The 24,257-nt window shown below is 52.5% G+C and overlaps 2 protein-coding genes and 1 long non-coding RNA gene across 3 annotated transcripts; 2 read left to right on the forward strand and 1 right to left on the reverse strand.

The window, feature by feature from the left end:
- Positions 1–488: 488 nt before the first annotated feature.
- On the forward strand, positions 489–3,875 carry LOC139807243 (uncharacterized). The gene is made up of 6 exons (XM_071767976.1): positions 489–633; positions 901–963; positions 1,371–1,912; positions 2,751–2,849; positions 3,371–3,524; positions 3,690–3,875. The coding sequence occupies exons 1-6, from the start codon at positions 585–587 to the stop codon at positions 3,854–3,856; spliced, it is 1,074 nt and encodes a 357-aa protein (XP_071624077.1). The 5' UTR covers positions 489–584; the 3' UTR covers positions 3,857–3,875.
- A 2,606-nt stretch (positions 3,876–6,481) lies between these two features.
- On the forward strand, positions 6,482–22,023 carry INPP5B (inositol polyphosphate-5-phosphatase B). The gene is made up of 22 exons (XM_071767489.1): positions 6,482–6,601; positions 6,721–6,800; positions 7,307–7,404; positions 7,750–7,779; positions 8,199–8,312; positions 10,838–10,934; positions 12,962–13,132; positions 13,796–13,897; positions 15,060–15,174; positions 15,738–15,854; positions 15,938–16,125; positions 16,606–16,717; positions 16,878–16,987; positions 17,671–17,806; positions 18,684–18,794; positions 19,417–19,579; positions 19,726–19,961; positions 20,263–20,376; positions 20,639–20,723; positions 21,012–21,139; positions 21,380–21,491; positions 21,687–22,023. Exons 1-22 carry the CDS (start codon positions 6,545–6,547, stop codon positions 21,809–21,811), a joined length of 2,601 nt encoding a protein of 866 aa, XP_071623590.1. The 5' UTR covers positions 6,482–6,544; the 3' UTR covers positions 21,812–22,023.
- Positions 21,652–24,251, reverse strand: LOC139807047 (uncharacterized). The gene is made up of 3 exons (XR_011730448.1): positions 24,176–24,251; positions 23,692–23,809; positions 21,652–21,737 (listed from the first exon to the last, which is right to left on the reverse strand). It is a non-coding gene; the product is annotated as an uncharacterized lncRNA (long non-coding RNA).
- Between the last annotated feature and the right edge of the window lie 6 nt (positions 24,252–24,257).

Below are 24,257 nucleotides of genomic sequence, written 5' to 3' on the forward strand. Positions count from 1 at the left end.
TCCCGGGGGGTTCCTTGCCAGCTCCAGGCTGGGCCCTGAGCCCCCTGGGTGGTTGTGGAGATGCCCTGGGGAGGGCTCCTGGCTCCTGCTCAGCACCAGGAGGTGTCCCTGGGCTCTTGGTGCCACCCTGCAGGGGCTGCTCAGGGCACCCTCTGACTGGTGCTGAATCGTTTGGTTCTTTTCTGTCTTAAATGATTTCTGGGTTGAGAAGCTGCTGAGACAACCTGGGCAGCAGCTTCCAGAGGTGCTCTGGGTGGGTGTTGTTCCTGGCAGATATTTATTTATTCCTGCCTGAAAAGCACATCCTGCTACTGCAGGGACCAAAGCTGGAGTGCTGAACAACCCAGATCCTATGGTGTCCAGAATAAAGGCAGCAGAATTTCCTAGAAGAAAGGTTCCCTTAAGAAAAAAACCAAAACAACTTAGCTGGAAAAGTCTGTTTTAGGTAACTTCTGATATTCTTTCTGCCACCTCCTCCCAAGCCGTGTGCTGGGCAGACACAGAGAGCATTTGCTGCTGTGACCTCTGGACTGTCCCCTGCTGCTGCCCAGCTCTGACCAGGTCCTGGGTGAAGGTGCTGGAGGATGAAGATGGCAGCTCCAGCTCAGGGATGGCTCCTTCCCTCTCTTAAAGGTACTGGGGTCCCTGCCCCAGGGATCAGAAACTCTGCTGGAGGCTCCCTGGGACAGGGGTGACCACTGCCCCCCAGGGCTCTGGGCAGGTTTGGGCTGTCCCAAACAGCCCCTGCTGTGTTTGTGGGGCTCCCCATGACCCCTCTGATGGGTACCAGCCCCCCCCCTGCTCTAGGAGGGGCTGGATGTGGGGTTTTGGGGATGAGCTGTTGCTGTGGGTAAAGCAGGGGACAGATGTGATGGTCTGAGGTGTCCCCCTCCATTCCAGGACTGCTGCTGCTCTGCACCTTGGCTCTGCTCCTCTGCATCCAGCACCCTGGGGCCACAGCAGGTGAGTTCTGCACCCCACGGGAAACCTCTGGGGAGTGGGGTAAAGGCAGCGTGGGGGCAACAGGGACTGAGGTTCCTCAATCCTGGAGAACACAGCCCAGAGGGGACAGAGCCATTTTCCAAAGGGTTTGACCCCAGCACAGCCTGTTCTTCCCAGGCAGGGAGAGGCTGCTGTGACATCTGCCCCTGGTGCTGCTGCACCACTCCCTGCCCTGCTCACCCCCTGCCCAGCTCCTGGCTGCAAACAGCCCCGGGCTGGGCTGTCCTGGCACTCCCCTGCCATCCCCTGGGTGCCACTGATGCTTCCTGGGATGCCTGGGGGTGGTGCAGAGGTTGGGGAGGGGCTGCAGGGCTTGCTGGGGGAGGTCTGGTGTTTCTTTCACCACTGAGGAATTTTGTGTCTTCCAGAGGGCAACGTGGCCACCAATAACTCCTTGGTGGCCACTCGCACCACCTCGCTGGCCACCAGAACCACCCCAGTGGCCACCAGAACCACCCCAGTGACTGCCAGCACCATCTCGGGTGTTGCCACCAAAACCTCCTCAGCACCCGCCCGCACCACCAAACTGGCCACCAGAACCACCCCAGTGGCCACCCACACCACCAAACTGGCCACCAGCACCACCCCAGTGGCCACCCACACCACCAAACTGGCCACCAGCACCACCCCAGTGGCCACCCACACCACCAAACTGGCCACCAGAACCACCCCAGTGGCCACCCACACCACCACACGGGCCACCAGCACCACCTCAGTGGCCACCAACCCGGCCTCCGTGACTGCCAGCACTGTCTCAGTTGTTGCCACCAAGACTTCCTCAGTGGCCACCCCCATCACCTCACAGGCGACCAACACCACCTCAGTGGCCACCAGCCCTGCCTCAGTGACTGCCAGCACCAGCTTGGTGGTTGCCACCAACAGCTCTGGGAAAAGTGAAGAGGAGACACAGGTAAGGGAAGGGAAAAGGGAAAGGAAAAGGGAAAGAGAAGGAAAAAGGGAAAGGAAAAGAAAAAGGGAAGGGGAAAGGGAAAGGGAAAGGAAAAGGGAAGGGGAAGGGGAAAGGAAAAGGGAAGGGGAAGGGGAAAGGGAAAGGAAAAGGGAAGGGGAAGGGGAAAGGGAAAGGAAAAGGGAAGGGGAAGGGGAAAGGGAAAGGAAAAGGGAAGGGGAAGGGGAAAGGGAAAGGAAAAGGGAAGGGGAAGGGGAAAGGGAAAGGAAAAGGGAAGGGGAAAGGGAAAGGGAAAGGGAAGGGGAAAGGGAAAGGGAAGGGGAAAGGGAAAGGGAAGGGGAAAGGGAAAGGGAAGGGGAAAGGGAAAGGGAAGGGGAAAGGGAAAGGGAAGGGGAAAGGGAAAGGGAAGGGGAAAGGGAAAGGGAAGGGGAAAGGGAAAGGAAAAGGGAAGGGGAAAGGAAAAGGGAAGGGGAAAGGAAAAGGGAAGGGGAAAGGAAAAGGGAAGGGGAAAGGGAAAGGGAAGGGGAAAGGGAAAGGAAAAGGGAAGGGGAAAGGGAAAGGAAAAGGGAAGGGGGAAAGGGAAAGGAAAAGGGAAAGGAAAAGGGAAAGGGGAAAGGGAAAGAGGGCTGTTGCCTGGGCTGTTGTAGCCCAACTGGTCCCTTGTGGGAGCCTGGAGTGCCATGAGAGCATCTCCAGGGGTGGAGGGGAGCAGGGAGTCCCTTGGGCACGGGGAGTGGGGGTGCAGGGACAGGCACTCTGCACCCCAGGCTGTGGTGGGGACAACACCGTGGTGCCAGGAGGCTTCACGGGGGGTGACACCTCCGGTGTGTCCTCCCTCCAGCTCACCTGCCAGAGCTTTCAGTGCTCTGGGGAGAGGTGCTACCAGGATGAATCCCATGCCAACAGCACAGTGACCTGTGCCACCAGGAGCCACTGCCAGGTATGGAGGAGCTGGGGTGGGAGAGGGAGGCACAGGGAGATGGGATGGGGGATGGAGGCCTGGGGAGATGGGATGGGAGACTCTGTTCTCCCCTTGCATCTGGAACCCACGGGGAACTGGGATGGGAGATGGAGCCATGAGGAGCTGGGATGGGAGATGGAGCCATGAGGAGCTGGGATGGGGGATGGAAGCATGGGAAGCTGGGATGGGGGATGGAGCCATGAGGAGCTGGGATGGGGGACGGAGGCATGGGAAGCTGGGATGGGGGACTCTGTTCTCCCCTTGCATCTGGAACCCATGGGGAGCTGGGATGGGGGATGAAGGCATGGGAAGCTGGGATGGGGGGTGGAGGCACGGGAAGCTGGGATGGGAGACTCTGTTCTCCCTTTTCTTCGGGAAATCTCAGCACTCTGTTGAGCCTGTGTCAGTCTCCTGTTCCCCTTCCTCTCTCTCCCTTGCTGTCTCTGCTCCTCCATCACAGCCTCCCCTCCCCTCAGCACCTCTCCCTTTGCCTCCTGCAGCTTTATCGTTTCTCCAGCACAAATTACAGCGCTGGCTGCAGCAGCACCTGCAGCTTGGAGCTGTGCAGAGCCAACAGCAGCGTGAGCACCCAGCACTGCACCCTGGACTGCTGCAGCTCCTCCCTCTGCCTGCAGCTCAACGCCAGCTCCTACGGTACCCACACACGGGGTCTGGGGTTCCTCCTGCTGCACTGGGGGGTGTGGGTGGGCAAATCCCCCTTCCCCCTCTCCTCTGGGAAGGATGGTCCAGCAGCTGCTCCGTTTTTCCTGTGTGGGAATGTGCTGGGCAGAGCTCATGGGGCTTCTCCTGTCTCTGCAGGTGACCTGCCAGCCACCACCACGCTGCCTGCAACCACCAGCACCACCACCCGAGCTCCCCCCAGAAATGTAGGTATCATCCAGGCAGGTCCTGAGCTCCCACCTGAGCCTCTCCTGTGCCTGGGAGCCAGGGTCCAACCTGCCTCTGGAAAGGGAATAAATCCTTAATGAGCTTTGAAAGGAGGGAGTCTGATACGAGCCCTGTAAAGAGGAAGGAAAAGGAGCTTTGAAAGTTGTTTGCTGATGTTTCACTCGAGTTTCCTGCAGTTTCAGAGGGGATGCTCTGAGTCTCTTAGCTCTGAACTGCTGGAGCAGTGCTGGCAGGACACCAAGAACTAAAGGGGGGTCTAAGGAGCCCCTAGGAAAGAAAGGCTGTGGGAAGCTCTGTTCCTGGGGGTCCTGCTGTCTGGACTGATGAATGTCCCCTTCTCTTGTAGGGGAAGGTGTGTGCAGCGTTCTCCTGCCACGGGGAGGGATGCTTCAGAGGCAAGAAGACTGTTGCTAAGTGCATTGTTGGGCAGGATTTCTGCCAGGTATGGCCCTGGGGCTAAAGAGCAGGAGCTGGGATGTGCCTGGGTGCTTCCCTGTCACGTAAAGTCAAGTAAATGGTAAAGGCCTAGCAGGACCCTGGGATAACACCTCTTTCCTCCTTCCAGATGAAGAAGATGGGCTTGAATTTCGTGGCAGGATGCAGCAGAGCCTGCCAGGATGCCAAACCAGTCTGTGCCAGCAAGGTGAAGGCTGCCTGCTACCAGGAGTGCTGCCCAGCTTCCCTGAAATCCAGCTGCCTGAAGCTGGATGGCAAGGTTCACATCAACAGTGCTGGGCAGGTGGCTCTGGCCCCACTCCTGAAGCTGGTGGCTTGTGGGGTGGCCCTGCTGCTGAGCCACAGGCTCTCAGCTGCCCCCTGGGAGTAAGCAGCCCCCTGGGTGCCCTGTAGCAGAGCTCTGTGGTGCTCATTAGGATCCCACTCATTAGGTTGCTCTCTGACTTCAGCCCAAGCTGCTCTAGAATGCCCTCTGTTACCTCCCTGTCCCAGGCCCCTTCCTGAGGAGCTCCTGATCCCACATAGAATCCTAGAACCCTAGAATTGGCTGGGTTGGAAGGGAGCTCAGAGCTCATCAAGTCCAACCCTTGCTCCACTCCCCCCGTGGTTCCCAGCCCATGGCACTGAGTGCCACATCCAGGCTCTTTTGAAATATCTCCAGGGATGGAGAATCCACCCCTTCCCTGGGCAGCCCATTCCAATGTCTGAGCACCCTCTCCAGAAAGAAATTCTTTCCACCTCCCATTCCTCAGCTTCACTCCCAAATCTGCAGTGTCCCAGGGCTGGTGTTTGGTGTCTGACAGTTCAGAGAATTTTTAAACCCTTGTAATTGAGACTCCCCCAGTGTACACAGGGGAAAAGCACTAAATCTGTGCACTGAGGGAGCTACAAAGAGAGATTCTTCCCTGCCCTGCTGAAAACCTGTGAGACCTGCAAGCTAATGATGGTTTCTGGGAGCTGCTGCAGTGTCTGCCTTGGTGCTGCTGGGACTGCAGGTGCTGGAACCAGTGACCTCAGGAAGAGGAACAAGAGGGTGTGTGTTAAGTCTGCTGAAAAACCACAAAAATCTGCCTTGACTGAAGGCACAGGATCTGCTCTAGTTAATAATCTGCTTGCAGCACAGCCTCTGTGGGCAGCTTCTTGTTAGTGTAAAACTGCTCTGCTATGGAAAACCTCACCTGGGTAAGTAGGATGAGTAACTGTGCTCCAGCTCCAGTTCTTAAGCAGGAAAATGGGATTCATCCAAATGTGTCTCCTGTTTTAGATGATCCTACATCACATCTGTGATCCTCTCCTGCTTAAGGCAGAGCAGAGCTGTTCCTGCATTGGATGGAGCTGGGCAAAGCTCCCCCGTGTCACCTCAGTGCTACACGCCCTGCTCCCCCCTCCCACGGGTGTCTCTTTAATGAAAAGATTGCAAAAATATAGAGTCCGTGTGTCTGTGCTGGGGGGTCTGGGGAGGCTGGGAGAGCCTGGGTGCTGGCCCTGGCTCCAGGGAGGGTTTCACTCCCCAGTCCTCCTGCGATGCCACCGGCTGGGCAGCTCCTGGGTTGCAGGGATGGGATGGGATGGGATGGGATGGGATGGGATGGGATGGGAGGGGATGGGATGGGATGGGATGAGCACAGCCTGGAGGAGGAATTTCTGGAGTACGAAGGAATTTCTGGAGCTTGGAGGAGGAATTTCTGGAGCCTGGAGCAATTGCTGGCTGGCTCCTTCCAGGCTGCCTCATCCTGCTCTGGTGCCTCAAAGCCACAGCCCAGGGTTTGGGCTGAGTTTTTTGTTTCAAGCCCCAGTGGCAGCCTCTCCACAGCGCCTGGAAATGGGATGAAACCCAGGGGGTTTCTGTCTCAAAAATCCCACCCATTTTTTGTTAAAACGGGACATCTCCTGCTTTCACCAGGAAATCAACCCCCCTGCTCCTCTCCCCTTTCCTCCGGGACCGGGGCGGGGATCGTGCCCCCCGTTTGCCCCCCCGTGCATGGGATGGGAGCTGCTCCCGGTCCCGTTGTCCCGCCAGCCCCCGCCGCCGCCTCTCCTATTCCCGGGGACCGCTCTGCCGGCCCCGCCGCGTCATTCCGTGTCCGGTGCCGCTGGGGGCAAAGGCCGGAGGAACCGGGGCCGGGCCGGAGAAGAGGAGCGCGGGCCGGCCCGGGCCGTGCCTGTGCCGTTGGCGGGTGGTACCGTTGGCGGGTGGTACCGTTGGCGGGCGGTGCCGTTGGCGGGGGGAGCGGTTGCTCCGCAACGACGCTTCGCCAGAGCTCCTCTGAGCAGCCGGAGTGGGGCGGCCACCGGAACCGGCACCGACGATGGATCAGTCTGTGGCCATCCAGGAGAGCTTGGAGGAAGGGAAGATCTGCCGGATCGTATCCTTTGGCTCGTTCGCGATGGCGCCTACGGGGGGCGGCCCCGGGGGTCCCGTCTGGTTCCCGTCCGGTCCCGTCTGGTCCCGTCTGGTCCCGTCCTTCCTTGACCCTCGGCCCAGGCGGTGCAGGCGGTTCTGGTCGACGGGGAGAGCCGAGAGAGCCGTCTGCTGGGGCTGGTGGAGAGCGGCGGGCAACGCGCGTAGGTGCCGGGGACCCGGGGGTACCGGGGGTGTGGAGGAGGGAGCGGTGGGGTCACCATCCCGGGGACGCTGAAATGCGGTGCGGGTGTGCGGAGGGATGTGGTTCAGCGGTAGCCCTGGCTGGGTTCGGTGTTGGACCGGAAGATCTTAAAGGGCTTTTGCAAGCAAAGATGTTCCTGTAGCATCTGGAGAAGAGCTGAGAGCTCTGCGGGTCTCTTACCGGGCTTGGAGACTTCTTACCCCAAACACTTTCTGCTGGGGCAGGAGCCTTGGAGGTTTGGAAGTGAAGTGCCTGGGAACTCCTCTGGCTGCGTGGTATGAATGTCAGAGAAAACCTAGAGGTTCAGGGCTGGTGAATTTTCCCGGAACCAAATCAGCTCTCATTGAAATGGGGGTACACAGCCCATAAGTGACTTTGGGGGCTGCAGGAGGCAGCTGGAGGGGTCGGGGTCTGTCTGTGCCTGCAGAGGCGCCAGAGTTGCTTTTGCCTGCTCTGTGCTCGCAGGGTCCATGTGTACACTCACCGGAGGATGGCCATAGCAGCTGAGGATGTCTGGCTGGAGCAGGTTATCCCCATCACAGAAGAATTTGTAGTGGAAGAAGGTACTGGTGTGCTCTGGGGGCTTACTGGGCGTCTCTAAAGAGGGAGATGAAGGAGTCTGGAGTCCATATTTTGTTCTTCTGCTTGTTGAAATTTGGAAACTCTTCGTCCACATTTTTTATGCAGTTGGTAATCCCCGGTGGCACTCGTGCATCACGTGTCACGGGTGGGAGGGCCCCACGGGGTCAGTAGCTCTGCAACCCGGAGCACCCTGTGCACTGGCAGGTTTGTTCTGCCTGGTTCCCTTCCTACGAGGAGGGTTTGGGGTTTGAGGAGCTCACGAGCACCATCACAGTCTGCAAACCTGCTTCCCAGCTTTGTCACTGAACTTTGCTTTCCCTTTGCAGTTGTCCTGGACAGTGACCTCCAAGTCCTTGGTGAGTTCTGTGGGTGTTCTAGTGCCTGTCACGGGTGTTCCCTGGGGCTTGTGCTTGGCGAGGCAGACGTGGGGGTCTCGTGGTTTGGGGGGGATCTTGTCTTGGGTGGGCTGTTTGCCATGGTTTGGTTCATGCTCACAAATATCATCACCTCAGGATTAATTTTCCCAAATATTTTTAAAACTCCACCGGGTGGTGAATGAATTGTCGTTACTTAGTGGGCAGAATAAGAGTTTTTTATTTATTAGAAGTGCTGATTTTTATATTTTTAAATGGCATTCTCGTGGAAAGGGTGGATAAAGACCACGGTAAGCACTGGTGGGAAGTCGTGAGTGGCTGTTGAGTTCTGCGGGGGCTCGGCTGCGCCCGGCAGCACCAGCACCAGCACGCGGCACCACGAGGGCTCTTTGCACCCGCAGGTTCCGATGTGACGGTTCGGATCGGCCCGGCAGACCGTTGCCTGACGGTGCAACTGCCCTTCGGCTCCCACACGCGGGACTTTCTGCGGGAGCTCCGCGACAGCCCCGCGGCAGGTGCGGGATGGCGGCGGGGGTGGGGACAGGGGCGTGGCGTGGCCGGGGACATGACCGGGTCCCGGTCCCGGTCCCGGTGCTGCCGGGCTCGTTCGGCGGTGCGGGACTGCGGAGCCACCGAGGTGAGTGCGGGGACCCGTTGCGGAACGGGACCGGGACCGGGGGCTCCCGGTGCTTTGGGGTGCGGGGGGGCTGTCGGTCGGGGCAGCCTCCGGTGTTGCCGGGAGCGAACCGAACCGCGCAGGATCCGCGGAGCTGCCAGCATCCCCCGGCCCGAACCCCCAGCCCCGTGTTCCGGTGGCTGCCGGGCTCCGGGGGTGGGTTTAGCGCCGTCCCTTGCTCTCTGTGCCTCATCCCCGCCGCTCCTGGTGCCCGTCGCTGTTTTCCTCCGTGCCAGGATGAGAAAATGCGGGGATGAGAAGGTGCGGGGACTCAGAGGGGTCCTGTGAGCCGCGTAGTTTCGGCCCCCCCCTCCCCCCTGGTACCCACCCGGTTCCCCTGAAACGGTGAGGGCTCAGTTTGGTGTTGCTGGTGTTCCTTCCTGCCTGCCCTTTATTCCTGTCTTTATCAGTAATGTGTTAAAAAAAAAAAAAATATATATATATATATGGGGCCCCACCTTGTTGCTGAGCCCTGCCTGGGAGAGGCTGGGGTTTAGCTACGTGTTCAGGAGGAAAAACAGGCTGGCTGAAAGGCTGCCCGGGCTCCTTTGTTGGTGTCTTTCTGTTGTATCTGGAGCACAGTACCAGCCTTTGAAGGGTAAGCTCCTTGGGAGGTAGCTCTATCCAGTCATGCCTCTGGGATTTGGCACAATCGCCTTTCCAAGGCTTCATTGTATTTTTTTGAGTCGAAGGATTTTTTTTTTTTACCCCCTTTCCCCCCACCCCCCCGTATTAGCAGAGGAAAATCCCTGTCTGCCATCACTTGGGGTCTTTTTGGAATATGAATCAGTAACAAACGAGATTTTGCCTGCAGTTTTCTGGTTGTAATTTATTCTGTGTACACTGAGGTAGCCACTTCCTGATGCAAATCAAAACACATTTAAATGCTGGGTTAAGTCTATTTATATTTGTCATTTGTTAGTGGAGTGATGTTAGTTCATTAAGTCTCCTGTGAATGAAGACTGGCTAATGAATGGGAGCATCTCTGAAGGCACACAGCTGCCATTCTGACACTGATACCTTCCCTGTGCTGGCCAGTGGCATCATTCCTGTGGGTCATAAAGCCTGAGCTCTTCCCTTCCTGATGGAAAAGTGATGGAAAAGTGACACCTGTCTGCTGAAGGGAAAGGTCAGGTTCTTGTCACTGCCAAGATGCATCTCGTGGTCATTTTTGGGAGAACTTGCAGAAGCCCAGGCAGCACTGGTTGAGTTCTCAATGCCTCTGGGGAATTTTGATGATTTTTCAGCTCTGTCCCAGCTCTCAGAGCACCCCTGAGCCTCCTGTTCTTCTGGTCCATCCTAAGTGACTTTGGTTGTGTGGTCTGTGCCCGGGTCTGAGCCACGTGTGCTCCTGCAGCTGAGCCCTGATAAATCCTCTTAAAGTCTTTATTCTCAGAGGGCTCTTGGGGAGAGGAGGTTTTCCAAGCTGAGAATGTGGCCATTTCTTCTCAGCTTGTTCATATTCCAAGTGCTTAGGTGAAGTATTTCGAGTTCTGTTTCTGGTTTGTCCTCTCATCCTGGAGAATGTGCTTTGACAGCAGTAATGATTCCATATTTCTGGATTATTGTGCTCACTGAAGGAGAAGGAGAAGCTCAGCTGAATGACTAGAACCTTATAATCTTTAAAACAATTTCTATGTAATAGATTTCTCTGCTAAGTAGTGTTATCTTGAGGTTTCTGCTCCTTCATCTCAAACGTGGAGACCCCCACGCAGAGTCCTCTTTTTTTTTTTTTTAGCTGTTATTTTACCCCCCTGTTGGAATTGGTGCAAAATGCTGGAACTGGGCAAGTTTTGCTGATGTTGTATGATGTGTGTAGTGTCATATCTGCATGGCAGCTGCCCTGGTATTTTTTTAGAAATGTGCAGTTTGAGGCACTTGATGCTGCTGAGGCACAGAGGGTTCATGTGGTGACCCCACTGCATAAAAAAAGAAATGTTAAATTGGGGTTGTTTTGGTTTTGGTTTCCCCTCCCCCCCCTTTTTTCTCCCTTTCTTTCTACTTCCTGTCTTGCTTCAGAAAGGAAAAACGTGTTATTAAGATACAGTTTTTGGATTCCCAGAATAAACCCCTGGATTTTGTGCTGCTGAGCCCTGTCTGAGCTTAGCTGTGAGGGGAGCAGCATGCAGCAGTTCTGGTGTTCTCCCTGGACCCACTCCTCTCAAGGGGAAGCTGCAAATCCCACAACAGTTCTGTTAAAATCAGCTGGGGCTTCAGATCCCTGAAAGAGAACCTGCAGTGCACTTCATTTCTCCAAGGAAATTAAATTATTTTTTGTTCAGTTTTATGCCAGCGTTTGCAGGAGTTTGTTGAGAAATTAAAGAATGCTTTGGATCTAATATGAAACATTTTGTCTTTTTCCAGAAGCAGTTGGCTTGGAAGATGCCAAAGAGACTGGAAAAAAGGTTGCAGTGAGTCAGGACCAGGACCAGAACCAGAGCCAGGATAAAAGTTCTCGCAGGTATGGTGGATCTCTTGTGTCTTGCCAGGCTTTGGTGAAGCAGGGAGTTGGGCTCTTTCTGGAAGGTCTGGTGCAGAGGAGAAGTGATGGCAATGTTTCCTTGCCCCCTGAGTTCTGCCTGCCCTCCACAGAGGGTCACTGACATCTGACAGTAAATATATATTTAGCACCAAAGTTCTGGGAATGGATGGAATGAACTGCAGTGAGCAAACTGTTGGTGCTTTCGTGTCCAGAGGAGGCAAAAGGAAGTGCAGAGAGCTGGGCTTCCTGGTTTTTTGGGCTGGAAACAGAGTGGGGTGGTTGGTTTCTGGTGTCAGCGTGAGGTCTGTGCACACACAAGTGCTCGTGCAATCTTGTGGCTGTTATCTCATCTCACCTCATTCCAGCTCCTGGTGGCTGTGTCGGTTCCAGTCCCTCTTTTTGTGAAGAGAATCTGCAGATTCCAGTTAGGAGAAAAGCTCAGCACAAGTTTGCTGTCAAAACTTCAGTGGGAATTTCCTTTCAGTCCCCTATTTGGACATATTTTTGCAGCCCAGTGGCAGAGGACCTGCTGGTCTTGTTTATTCAGAGACCTTTGGCTGGGGGCCACCCTGTCTCAGAGATGCACTCTTCAAATGCTGCATTTTCATTTTCCAGTTCCCAGGACTTTTCAGACCCTGCAGCATTTGTCCCTCTGTGCTGGCCTTGGCACTGGTGTGCACGTTGTTGATCTGAACATTTTTACCATCCCCTTCCTTGTGGGACCTCCTGATGTTATTCCTGTTGCAAAAGGAGTTTGCAGAGCCAGGAGATCCTAAATGAAGCCCCCTCTACCTCCACCTGCTCTGTGCTGCCTCTTTTCTAGGCAGAGTGGGGAGTTTTCCACCAGAAGGTTTTTTTTTAAGCAAGCAAATTTTAATTGTGCTGAGCAGAGACAGCAGGAGATGAGATTTGCATCTCCTAAATCTGGTAAGCAGGAACACAGATCCTGTGAGGAGAGGCTGAGGGAGCTGGGGGTGTTGAGGCTGGAGAAGAGGAGGCTCAGAGAGGGAGCTGGGAGTCTGGATTGCCAGGAAGCTGAAGAGGAGGCAGCAGTGTGCCCAGGTGGCCAAGAAGGCCAATGGCATCCTGGGCTGGCTCAGGAACAGCGTGGCCAGCAGGTCCAGGGAAGGGATTCTGCCCCTGTGCTCAGCCCTGGGGAGGCCACAGCTTGAGTCCTGTGTCCAGTTCTGGGCCCCTCAGCTCAGGAAGGAGCTTGAGGTGCTGGAGCAGGTCCAGAGAAGAGCAAGGAGGCTGGGAAGGGATCCAGCACAAGTCCTGTGAGGAAGGGCTGAGGGAGCTGGGGGTGTTGAGGCTGGAGAAGAGGAGGCTCAGGGGAGACCTCATCACTCTCTCCAACTCCCTGAAAGGAGGTTGGAGCCAGGGGGGGGTCAGGCAGATATCAGTAGGATAAGAGGGCACAGACTAAAGAATTTTTTCCTAATATCCAACCTAAACCTCCCCTGGCAGAGCTGAAGCTCTGCCAGGGGAGGTTTAGGTTGGATATTAGGAAAGGATTCTTTGCAGAGAGGGTGCTCAGCCATTGGAATGGGCTGCCCAGGGAAGGGGTGGATTCTCCATCCCTGGAGATATTTCAAAAGAGCCTGGATGTGGCACTCAGTGCCATGGGCTGGGAACCACGGGGGGAGTGGAGCAAGGCTTGGACTTGATGAGCTCTGAGGTCCCTTCCAACCCAGCCCATTCTAGGATTCTATTCTATGATTCTATGAAATGTGTGGAGGTTTTGTGTCACCATCCAGGTGGGAGTGAGGCTTGCTCTGAACCAACAGCCTGAACCCAGTTGCTTCAAAACACCTCATTGAGTTAAACTGTTTTTGTCAAGAGATCTGAACCATCCTGAGAAATGCTCCTTTCAGTCTTGTCTGCTCACCCAAACATTGATTATTTTGAGTGAAACAGCGAAATGTGAAACAGATCCCTGGGGGCAGAAATGAGCTGTTTGGGGGGTGTGGATATCCTGGGTTTCACTGTTTGGCTTTTATTTGCAGGGAAAGCAAAGTGAAACCTGAAGGGACAGCTGAGATGGTGCAATCCTCCGATGTGATGGATTCAAGAAAGGCTTCACTCTTGTCAGAACCAGACTTTGGAGTCAGAGATACTTTAATAACAGCTCGTCTGAAAGAGATGGAGGATTCCTACACAGAAATCCAGAACTTCAGGTAAGGATCACTCCTGAGAAGAACTTATTATAAAGCTGTCAAAATCACTCATGTTTGTTATTTTATCTGATGTCCCTGTAAGTAGGAAATTCATGAGAAAAGGATGATTCAGGCTTTTCAGCAGCTTTGGTTCCTCGTTTGAGAATTTCATTCATGTCTTTTTCAAGGCTTGCCACATGGTTCTTGTTAAAAAAAATGGCTTTTTTGACATTACTTTTTCCTGAGCTTGCTTCAGACTCTGTCTGAAAATACATCAAGTGTGTGCACCTCTGGCTTTCCCTCTCACTGCTTCTGTTCACTACTTCTCCATAAAGGTGTTCAATAAGTTCACAAGAGCTTGAGTGAAATATAAGTAGTACCAAAACTTTATCTATGTTATTCTGTGAATTTATCATTTCAAACTGCTACTGGATAGCTCTAGTCTTTATATATATATATATATATATATGTAAAAATGTGTGACCTGTAAAACATGTCTATGAAGATGCTACTGAAATGAAATCATTTTAGGGGTTTACACTTTGTCACATTTTCCAAATTCCCCCCTGGAAACTTGTTACTGGGAAGTGGTTATGTGCAATATGAAGTACAGGGGTTAATAACAGTGGTGTTTCCATCAGCTCTGCCCTCTGCAGCTCTGGGATTTAGCTCATTTCTTTGCAGATTTTTTGCTGGGACATACAACGTGAATGGCCAGGCCCCCAAAGAGAGCCTTGAGCCTTGGCTGAGGTGTGATGCTGAGCCACCAGACATCTACTGTGTGGGGTGAGTGTCCCCTCCTGGCCTGGGGCTTTCCTGTGACTGCAGCAGGGGGTGTCCAGCTCCTTAGCTTTACAGAGCCTCCAATCAGCAGAACTGAGTCCCTCAGGGGTCGGTACTGGGACCGGTGTTGTTCAATATCTTCATCAACGACTTGGATGAGGGTATAGAATGTACCCTCAGCAAGTTTGCTGATGACACTGAGCTGGGAGGAGTGGCTGACACACCAGAAGGCTGTGCTGCCATTCAGAGAGACTTAGACAGGCTGGAGAGTTGGGCAGGGAGAAACATGATGAAATTCAACAAGGGGAAGTGTAGAGTTTTGCATCTGGGGAAGAACAACACGATGTCCCAGTATAGGTTGGGGGCTGAGCTGCTGGAGAGCAGTGGAGGTGAAAGAGACCTGGGGGTCCTGGTAGACAAGAAGATGCCCATGAGCCAGCAATGTGCCCTTGTGGCCAAGAAGGCCAATGGCATCCTGGGGTGCATTAGAAAGGGGGTGGTTAGTAGGTCAAGAGAGGTTCTCCTCCCCCTCTATTCTGCATTGGTGAGGCCACACCTGGAGTATTGTGTCCAGTTCTGGGCCCCTCAGTTCAAGAAGGACAGGGAAGTGCTTGAAAGAGTCCAGCACAGAGCTACTGAGATGATTAAGGGAGTGGAACATCTCCCTTATGAGGAAAGGCTGAGGGAGCTGGGTCTCTTTAGTTTGGAGAAAAGGAGACTGAGGGGTGACCTCATCAATGTTTTCAAATATGTAAGGGGTGAGTGTCAGGGAGATGGAGTTAGGCTTTTCTCAGTGGTGACCAGTGATAGGACAAGGGGTAATGGGTGTAAATTGGAGCATAGGAGGTTCAAGTTGAATATCAGAAAGAATTTTTTTACTGTAAGGGTGACGGAGCCCTGGAACAGGCTGCCCAGGGGGGTTGTGGAGTCTCCTTCACTGGAGACATTCAAAACCCACCTGGACACGTTCCTAGGGGATGTACTCTAGGGGGCCCTGCTCTGGCAGGGGGGGTTGGACTAGATGATCTTTCAAGGTCCCTTCCAACCCCTAGGATTCTATGATTCTATGATAAATTGAGTACAAGTTGATGTAGTTCTTTCCCAGAGGAAAGGGATGGAGTTACCAACAAGTGCATGCATCTCTGGGTTCCTTCCTCTGACACAGTTTCCAAGAGGTCGATCTGAGTAAAGAAGCTTTCTTTTTCCATGGAACACCACGGGAAGAGGAATGGTTAAAAGCTGTCACTGACAGTCTTCACCCAGATGCCAAATATGAAAAGGTAAACGTGGAATCACTTCCCACCTGGGCCTCTTTCCCTCTGCTTTCTCTTCTTCTCCACCGCTGTCTCCTCCAGGGGTTCGTGGGCTTTTTGCTCTGAAGTGATGGAGGGGGAGTTGCTGTGCAGGGACAGGACAGGAGACCAGAGCAAGGAAATTGCTGCTGTCTTGGGGGAGGAGAATAGGAATCCTCTTAGTCTCTTCATCTACACAATCCATGGTGGGATGAGTTTGAAGGTATCTTGGTTGGAACACTGCTGCTGTTTTGGTCTTGCTCCTCTCTTGTCACTGTTAGTGAAGGGAAATTCCTCCCGTGGGCTGTGCCTGGGCTGTAGGTTTTGTTTTGGGCTTCAGCTTTGTTCCCTGTGGTGTTTGGTCCCTGGCTCCTCTGGGTGCTGTGCTGTGAGTGCCCAGCTGGTCCTTCTGATGAGCCTGGATTTCTTTTTTTTTTTTTTTTTTTTTAATCTGTATTTTTGTGGCTCATGTTCTGGCCAGGGGGCGATGGGACTTCTCTCTTCAAACCTCTCCCCTTGTAGTATTTCCTGGAACAGGGTCTGTTTTCCAGGTGAAACACGTGAGGCTGGTGGGAATCATGCTCCTGTTTTACGTAAGAGAGGACCTGGTGATGAACATCTCTGAAGTGGAAGCTGAGACTGTGGGCACTGGGCTCATGGGGAAGATGGTAGGAATGGTGGCAACCCTGGGCTGAGGCTCCTCTGTTCTGTGTAAAAGCTCCTGAGCAATTCTTTGTCTTTTATCTTTCAGGGTAACAAAGGTGGTGTTGCCATAAGATTTAAATTCCATAACAGTACCCTGTGCATTGTGAATTCACACCTGGCAGCTCACATAGAGGGATACGAGAGGAGGAACCAGGATTTCAAGGACATCTGCTCCCGGATGCAGTTCCACCAGTCGGATCCCAACTTGGCCCCTCTCACCATTGCCCAACATGAGTATGCTCCCCCTCTGGCTGTGCCCATCGCTCCGTGGGGCAGGGAGAACTTGAGGAACACAGGAGAGTGCCAGGTTCTCCTGGCTGGGATGTGGGAAGGGGTCAGAAATGCTTTACTGGAACCCTGGGGCTGAGGGTGGTCACTGTCCAGGTCTGACAAGTCACTTGCCACCCTGTGCTCTCCCAGCTTTGTTTTATTTTCAAGTGAGGATGTGGCAGCAATGTGCACTGATTTCCCCAGGGGGGTTTAATCTCTGGGATATCAGAAGCACCAGTTATCAAGAGGCAGTGACAAGGATGCAGAACGGGAATTAAAAGCAGCAAAAAAATAGAAAATAAAGCTTCACTTTCAGGTTTTCACTGCTGCTTGTTGTCTCTGATGGCCAAGCAGACACAGCACCCAGCTGACAGTGTTGGGAGGAGCTGCTGGGTCCTGCCTGTGGCCAGACCGTGCACACTTGTGCTCTGTGTTCTCCTGCAGTGTGATTTTATGGCTTGGAGACCTCAACTATCGTGTGGAGGACCTGGATGTGGCAAAAGTGAAGCAACTGGTGGAAGAAAAAGCTTTTCCAGAGCTCTTGCAGTATGACCAGGTACTGCTGTCCCCTGCCTGCAAGTGGGGCTGCTCAGAAACTGCACACCCACTGCTCAGCCTTCTCCGTGCTGAGCTTGTCCCTTTTAGGTGGGAATTGTGCTTGAGTTTATTTAAAATTAAATGTTTTGTCCTTTTTTTTTTTTTTTTTTCTTTCCTAGCTAAAGAGGCAAATGAATGCAAATACAGTGTTTGAAGGCTTTGCAGAGGGAGAGATTTCTTTCCAGCCAACATACAAATATGATGCTGGCTGTGATGACTGGGACACAAGGTGATGTGCAGTCTGATGTTATCACTGAAGGAAGTAAAAAAAAAAAGAAAAGTTAAAGAATGGCAGATCTAATGAGTATAAACAGGAACAGTTCTTAGGTTATTGCTCTTCCTCTCCTTTAGGTCCAGTTTCCATCTATTCATCTTGCTTTTCTTCCACTGATGTTTACCAGAACTTTTTCCCAGGAAAAATCCATTGGCTTTCCCCAGGGCTGTACAAAAACAAGGAATTATTTTTGTTAGTTTCTTTTTTGTTGTTGTTGTTGGGTTGGGTTTTTTTCCCTTGGCAAAATTTTGAGCATCTTTTACTTGCTAATACCTTCTCTACCTCCTCAGACCAGCTATATAGAGCCTCTGTACCTCAGATCAGAGCAGCTGGGGTCTGAAATGGAGCATTTGTGCTGTCTGTAGCCAAGTGCATCCTTGTGTAAGTCTGGGTATTGCACTGATTGGATCCAAAGAACAAAAGAAATATTTTCAGCTTTGAAGAAGCAGAAAGCAAAGCATGATACAGAGCTACTTAATTAAGAGCAGACAATTTTGCAACTGCTCAAAGCAGCTCTGGCAAAGCCAACTTTGGAGACCTGGCTGCAGGCCATGGCAGGAAAACAGAGTTTCTGGGAGAGCAGTGTCTTGCCTTGCTTTGTTCCTCCACCTGAGCTGTAATTTTGGCCTCTGTTTTAGTGAGAAATGTCGTGTTCCTGCCTGGTGTGATCGGATCCTCTGGAAAGGGCAGAACATTGCTCAGCTGAGCTACAGGAGCCACATGGCTCTGAAGATGAGTGACCACAAACCAGTGAGCTCTGTGTTTGATATCGGGGTGAGTACAGCAGAGCTGGAGGAAGAAACTCTGCTCCTCCTCCTCCTCTTCCTCCCTCCTCCTTCTCCCTCCTCCTCCTCCTCTCTCCTCCCCCTCCTCTCTCCTCCTCCTCCTCCCTCCTCCTCCCTCCTCCTTCCTCCTCTTCCTCCCTTCTCCTTCTCCCTCGTCCTCCTCCTCCTTCTCCCTCCTCCTCCTCTCTCCTCCTCCTCCCTCCTCCTCCCTCCTCCTCCCTCCTCCTCCTCCTCCCTCCTCCTTCCTCCTCCTCCTCCTCCTCCTCCTCCCTCCTCCTTCCTCCTCCTCCTCCTCCTTCTCCTCTCTCCTCCTCCTCCTCTCTCCTCCTCCTCCCTCCTCCTTCCTCCTCTTCCTCCCTTCTCCTTCTCCCTCATCCTCCTCCTCCTTCTCCCTCCTCCTCCTCTCTCCTCCTCCCTCCTCCTTCCTCCTCCTCCTCCTTCTCCCTTCTCCCTTCTCCTCCTCCTCCTCTTGTGTTAAGTGATGCTCCAGCTGAGCAGTAGATTGCAGGAGTAGAATGGTCCCTTTGCCTTTTTTACTTATTTTCCAAGTGATTTTCACAGAATCTTGCAGTGCAGGAATACTGCTTCACTGACATCATGACAGTGGCTTGCCTAACAAATTTTTTAAGGAAAAACCAGGCTCCTCAAGCACTGACTGAGTGACTGTCTCACCAGTTATGGCAAGTGCCAAAAATCACCCTTTGCTCTGCATCCCACAAGGTCTCAGAGCATCCCTGCTTATCCCGTGTGTCACGTGCAGGGGTCTGCTGCTGCCATCACATCACTCCCTATGTTTCCAGCTGTGTTTCAGCTCCCTGGCAGAGGCCCTGTAAATGGCAGCTGCCACAAGGTGTGTCCTTTTTCAGGTGAAGGTTGTGGACGAGGAGCTTTACAGAAAAGCCTTTGAAGAAGTCATGCGCTCCCAGGACAAGATGGAAAACGCCAGCATCCCCTCAGTCACCCTGTCCCAGAGGGAGGTAAAATCTATTTATTTGTGTGCTCTGGCTCACTGGGGAGGCTGAGAAACCCCTGACCCCAGGAGGGTATCCCTGCCATAAAACTACACTGGATAGAGACTAGACCCTGAGGTCTGGCAGCACTGAAACAGAAAATTTTGACTTCCAGCTGTTCTGTGTTGATTGGCCTGAGAAATCCTCATTTCTGTTTAGATGTAAATGCCATTCACAGCTCCAGGCTGAACTGGAGGGTGTGTTGCTCCCTGAGGTGGGGAGAGAGAGAGAGAAAAAAAGGGTAGTTTGTTCCCCTTGCTCTGCCTTGTTTCTTTGCAACATAAAATGTAAAATCCGAGCGATGCGGAGAAGGTCCCAAACCCAATGTTTGCTTTGTGTGATGGGGACTAAAAAAGATAAGGAAGTGAGACTGCTCCAGTTGCATTTGGGTTATTTGGGGGGGACGTGTGTTTGAAAGGGGCTTCAGCACACAGAGCAAGCAGGTGTGATCCTTTGTCACCCTGGAAGCTGTGCAGAAGCAAGGGGGTTAAGCTGGGGGTCTTGCTGCTTAATGATTAAACCAGGGGAGAGGGATTGGTGCTTGGCCAGGTGGCCCTGGCTGATGATGTTCCCTGGCATTGGTTCCTAGTTCTGTTTTGAGGATGTGAAGTACATGCAGCTGCAGGTGCAGAGGTTCACAGTCTGCAATGGAGAAGTGGCCTGCCAGTTTGAATTCATCAACAAGCCAGATGAGAAAGCCTACTCCAAGAAGTGGCTGGCTGCTAATCCCAGCAAGGGCTTTCTGCACCCAGGTGAGCTCCTTGTTGTTCCTCTCATTAATCAGCTCACGTTGTCACCTTAATTCTGGCTTAATTTTGACCCTGTTATGCCTCAGAATGCAGGCTGATTGATTTCATACCTTTTGTCACCAAGTATGGATTTTATCATCTCCCTGCAGGTGCTGAGGAGACAGTGACATTGGAGGTGTTTGTTAATAAATTGACAGCAACACACCTAAACTCTGGAGAAGAAAAACTTGAAGATATCTTGGTCCTGCATCTTCACAGGGGGAAGGATTATTTTATCTCTGTAACAGGGAACTATTTGCCAAGTTGCTTTGGGTCTCCTCTCCACGCCCTGTGCCACATGAGAGAACCTATCCAGGACATGTCACCAGAATCTGTTCAGAAACTTGTGAGTTAAGGGCAAGAATTCCCTTCCAAACCCACAAGAATGATCCAAACTAGATGTTAAATCCTGTTGCTTGCTAAAGAACCTTTTGCACTCCCCTGCTCTCTCCTCTGAGGATGCTGGTACAGCTTGTGCATGTGTTGTTTCTTCTCTCTGGAGTGTTGGTGCACGAGTGCCTGTTGTGCTAGTCTGGTGTAAAGGCTGCTGAGTGAAGCTGCAGTTTCTGACCAAGGAGGAATTCTCAGGTAAAAGCTCTGTGAAGCATTTTTGCCAGAACTTTTCTTTTTCCCCCCCTCACTCTCAGACCCTGATTCCACTGGAGAGCAGTGATGATGCCATTGAAGGTGAAAAGCCCATGGACATTCCCAAGGAGCTGTGGATGATGGTGGATCATCTCTACAGGAATGCTTCCCAGCAGGTTGGCAGTCTTTGTGCTGGAGACACAGGATGGGGCTTTTTTTGTCTTAAGTTTAGATGTGAGGATGCTCCTGGTCATGAGAATTTCTGTGGATGTTTGGGCAGTGGTAGAGGGGAGCCCCAGGGTGTTCTGTTCCCTGACGGTGCCTCTTGCTGGGAGTTTCCAGGCAACATTGCTCAATTTATCCAAATTTATCCAATTGCTCAATTTATCCAAATAACTTTTATTTTCCTGGAGAATGAGTTAAGTGTGTGCTTTGCAGGAGTACCTGTTCCAGCAGCCAGGCCTCAAGTCTGAATTCGAGCAAATCCGGGACTGTCTGGACAAAGGAATCCACGACACCCTCTGTATCCTTGCAGGGTCCCCTGAGGGTCACTTAGTGCCAAGAGCTGAAAAGATGCAATCAGTGGGTTCCCCCAGGGGGGTTTAATTCCCCCCTCTCACCTTGGGGTGACTGACAGCTGCATTTCCTTGTGCTCAGTGTGAAAACCTCTGCCAGGTCCTTGTGCTGTTGGTGTCTGAGCTCCCAGCTGTGAACTCTTTGAACCCAGAGCCAAGGTGAATTTCAGCAGAAATTCCACCAAAGCAGATCAGGCTCTTCTTGCCCCCCCTTTCCTTAACCACTTGGGGATCAGTTGGCAGCAATCACTCCATTGCTGAAGCTTTGCTGCTCTTCCTGGAGAGCCTGCCAGAGCCTGTCATCTGCTCCAGGTTCTACAGGAGATGTCTGGAGAGTGCCAGCAGCTACACACTGAGCAGCCAGGTAAAACTCCTCTGATTTTAGAGGGAAAGGAGACAAACTGCTTTATGTGAGACCAGCAAAGGGGTTTTGCTCTCAGAAACTGAATTATCTGGTAATAAAGAAAGGATCTTGACTGCTTTGGGTTACTCAGAGCAGTTGTTTGCAAACTGGGTGATGTTGGAAGCAATGCTGAGGCATTGCCACATCTTCAAGAGAAATATTGTGGGTTTGTTTGTTTGTTTTTTTTCCCCACCTCCTCAGATCATCTCTAAACTGCCCAAGTGCCACAAAAACGTGTTTGAATACCTGATGGCATTTCTAAGGGAACTGCTGAGAAGAGCAGGGAAAAACCACTTGGATGCACATACCCTTGGTAAGGCCACAACTCCAACTGCCCTGCTCAGAGGGGATTTGCAGCATTTCTCCCAAAACCCCTTTCTCCAAAGTCCCCTGGGCAGGCTGAGCGAGCCCTCAAGTGTCACCTTGCCTGGGGTTGGGGGATTTTACCTGTGACCCCTGCAGCTGCTGGCTCTGTCTCACTCTCTCTGGCTTTTTCTCTGAAATGCAGGCAGCATTTTTGGGGAGCTGTTGCTTCGCCCTCCTCCTGGACACCCTGCACCTGACACAACAGACAAGAAGAAAGCTCAGCAGTTCATTTGTCTGTTCCTCCTGAAAGACAAGGATCTACTCTGAATTTCAGATGCAGCTCATCTGATTTTTAACTACCAAGTCACTGTAAAAAAAAATATTTATTTATACACTGGTTTTTTTTAAAACGTTATCACAGGGTTTTATATCTTTCCTGGCAGTTTGAAAGCTGTCACTTGTTTAAGGTGTAAAGTGTATAAAATTTCTGAATAAGCTGTACATAGACAAGCAGAAACAGAAAAGCTGATATTTACACTGTGTTTTGTTTAACTGAGAATTGATGGTTGCTTAAAAAAAAAGTTCTTGGGGGGTTTTACCAGCCTGACTGCCTATGGTTGGTGTTGGGGGTCTGGGCTCTGGGTTTCTCAGGTTGTACTGGGAGCCTGTGGGACAGTCAGACAGTCAGGAACAGCCCCTGAGGGACAGTCAGACAGTCAGGAACAGCCCCTGAGAGACAGTCAGACAGGGAACAGCCCCTGAGGGACAGTCAGACAGGGAAAAGCCCCTGAGAGACAGTCAGACAGGGAACAGCCCCTGAGGGACAGTCAGACAGTCAGGAACAGCCCCTGTGGGACAGTCAGACAGGGAACAGCCCCTGAGGGACAGTCAGACAGGGAAAAGCCCCTGAGAGACAGTCAGACAGGGAACAGCCCCTGAGGGACAGTCAGACAGTCAGGAACAGCCCCTGAGGAACAGTCAGACAGTCAGGAACAGCCCCTGAGGGACAGTCAGACAGGGAACAGCCCCTGAGGGACAGTCAGGCTGGGTGACAGAACAGGGGTTTGGTGTGAAGTCAGAGCTGAGTCCTCACAGAGGTCAATGCTCCAACTTTATTGCCTCCAAGCTCAGTTAACAAACTGTTTCAGTGTCCACAACCCCTCCACCACACTCCAAAACAACCTCCTATTGGTCACCCAGTGCTGTTCACCCGCAGCAAAAGCAAATCCTATTGGTGCAGGGGTGGGAGCCAGGAGCTCAGCACAGCCCCTGTGCCTCCCACCTCGGGGTTACCCATGTCCTGCACAGCCTCAGCTCCTCTTGGCTTTCACTTCGTGCCCCCTCTCAATCCAGTGTCAAGGACAGGGTGTCCTTGTCCCTCTGATCAGCCTCAGACACGGGGCTGTGCATACAGGAATCCTACAAGAACCCTCAGTTCAAGAAGGACAGGGAAGTGCTTGAAAGAGTCCAGCACAGAGCTACTGAGATGATTAAGGGAGTGGAACATCTCCCTTATGAGGAAAGGCTGAGGGAGCTGGGGCTCTTTAGTTTGGAGAAAAGGAGACTGAGGGGTGACCTCATCAATGTTTTCAAATATGTAAGGGGTGAGTGTCAGGGAGATGGAGTTAGGCTTTTCTCAGTGGTGACCAGTGATAGGACAAGGGGTAATGGGTGTAAATTGGAGCATAGGAGGTTCAAGTTGAATATCAGAAAGAATTTTTTTACTGTAAGGGTGACAGAGCCCTGGAACAGGCTGCCCAGGGGGGTTGTGGAGTCTCCTTCACTGGAGACATTCAAAACCCACCTGGACACGTTCCTAGGGGATGTACTCTAGGGGGCCCTGCTCTGGCAGGGGGGGTTGGACTAGATGATCTTTGAGGTCCCTTCCAACCCCTATGATTCTATGATTCTATCATTCTATGATTCTACAGCACAGCTTCCCCCTGCCATTCCCCTACAGGGCTGTATTCTGAAACCCTGTGCACAGTGTTGGGGGTTTAAAACTGTCCCAGGAACCAAACCCAATGCCAGATGCTCTCCCCTCCCAGATAAAAGAAGGAGAGAGAATAAGGGAGAGAGATTTATGGGGTGGAAAGTCAACGACACAGCTTTAATGAGACAGGAATGATAAAAAGGACTCAATCTCTGTACAAACAGACAGGGAAATGGAGCCCCTTTCCTCCCCCCTTCCCCCCAATAATTCTCACATCACTCCTGGGAAATCCAGGCTGGAATCCTGGGGTCAGGAGCTGAAGGCAGGCACAGATCCAGGCTGGGATGGCTCAGGAGCACAGGCAAAGGGATGGATGGGATCCTCTCAGGTTGCTGAAACAAAACAGGGAGAGGGGAAGGAGGAAAGGAAGGGAAAAAAAAAAGGGTTTGACCCTTGTGATGCCCCAAATTGACACCGCGCCTGAGGTGCATGGGATGGAATACTCTGTTTGGTCAATTTTCTCCATTTATCTTGTCTGTTCCCAAAGGAGGGTTTCATTGGGACCTTTTTACTCCTTTTTCTCCCAATTTTCCCTCAGCTCCCAGCAGTGCCCTGGGATCCGTACCCAGACACACGGAGTTAGCGTTAATTCCAGCAGCTGCTTAAGGAGCTGAGCTGAAAATCCCCTTTAGCCCGGCCCAAACCACCCCAGAGGGAAGAACCCCCCCTTCCGCCACCCCCGGGGCTGTTCTCGGTACCGCTGGATCCGAACCGTCCCGGTCCCGACGGCTCCGCCAGACCAGGAGGACCGCGCAGACCGCGCCCCTTCCCATCATCCCC

Source organism: Heliangelus exortis, chromosome 24 (genome assembly GCF_036169615.1).
Source record: "Heliangelus exortis chromosome 24, bHelExo1.hap1, whole genome shotgun sequence".
NCBI classification, from domain to species: domain Eukaryota; kingdom Metazoa; phylum Chordata; class Aves; order Apodiformes; family Trochilidae; genus Heliangelus; species Heliangelus exortis.

Bases quoted from the DNA above. Each gene is read 5' to 3' on its own strand.
- LOC139807243 (XM_071767976.1), top strand. From the start codon at position 585: ATGAAGATGGCAGCTCCAGCTCAGGGATGGCTCCTTCCCTCTCTTAAA. The intron at 634-900 runs GTACTGGGGTCC...CCTCCATTCCAG, and splicing joins GCTCCTTCCCTCTCTTAAAG to GACTGCTGCTGCTCTGCACC. The intron at 1,913-2,750 runs GTAAGGGAAGGG...TCCTCCCTCCAG, and splicing joins AAAGTGAAGAGGAGACACAG to CTCACCTGCCAGAGCTTTCA.
- INPP5B (XM_071767489.1), top strand. From the start codon at position 6,545: ATGGATCAGTCTGTGGCCATCCAGGAGAGCTTGGAGGAAGGGAAGATC. The intron at 7,405-7,749 runs GTACTGGTGTGC...TTCCCTTTGCAG, and splicing joins AGAATTTGTAGTGGAAGAAG to TTGTCCTGGACAGTGACCTC. The intron at 21,140-21,379 runs GTAAAACTCCTC...CCACCTCCTCAG, and splicing joins GCTACACACTGAGCAGCCAG to ATCATCTCTAAACTGCCCAA.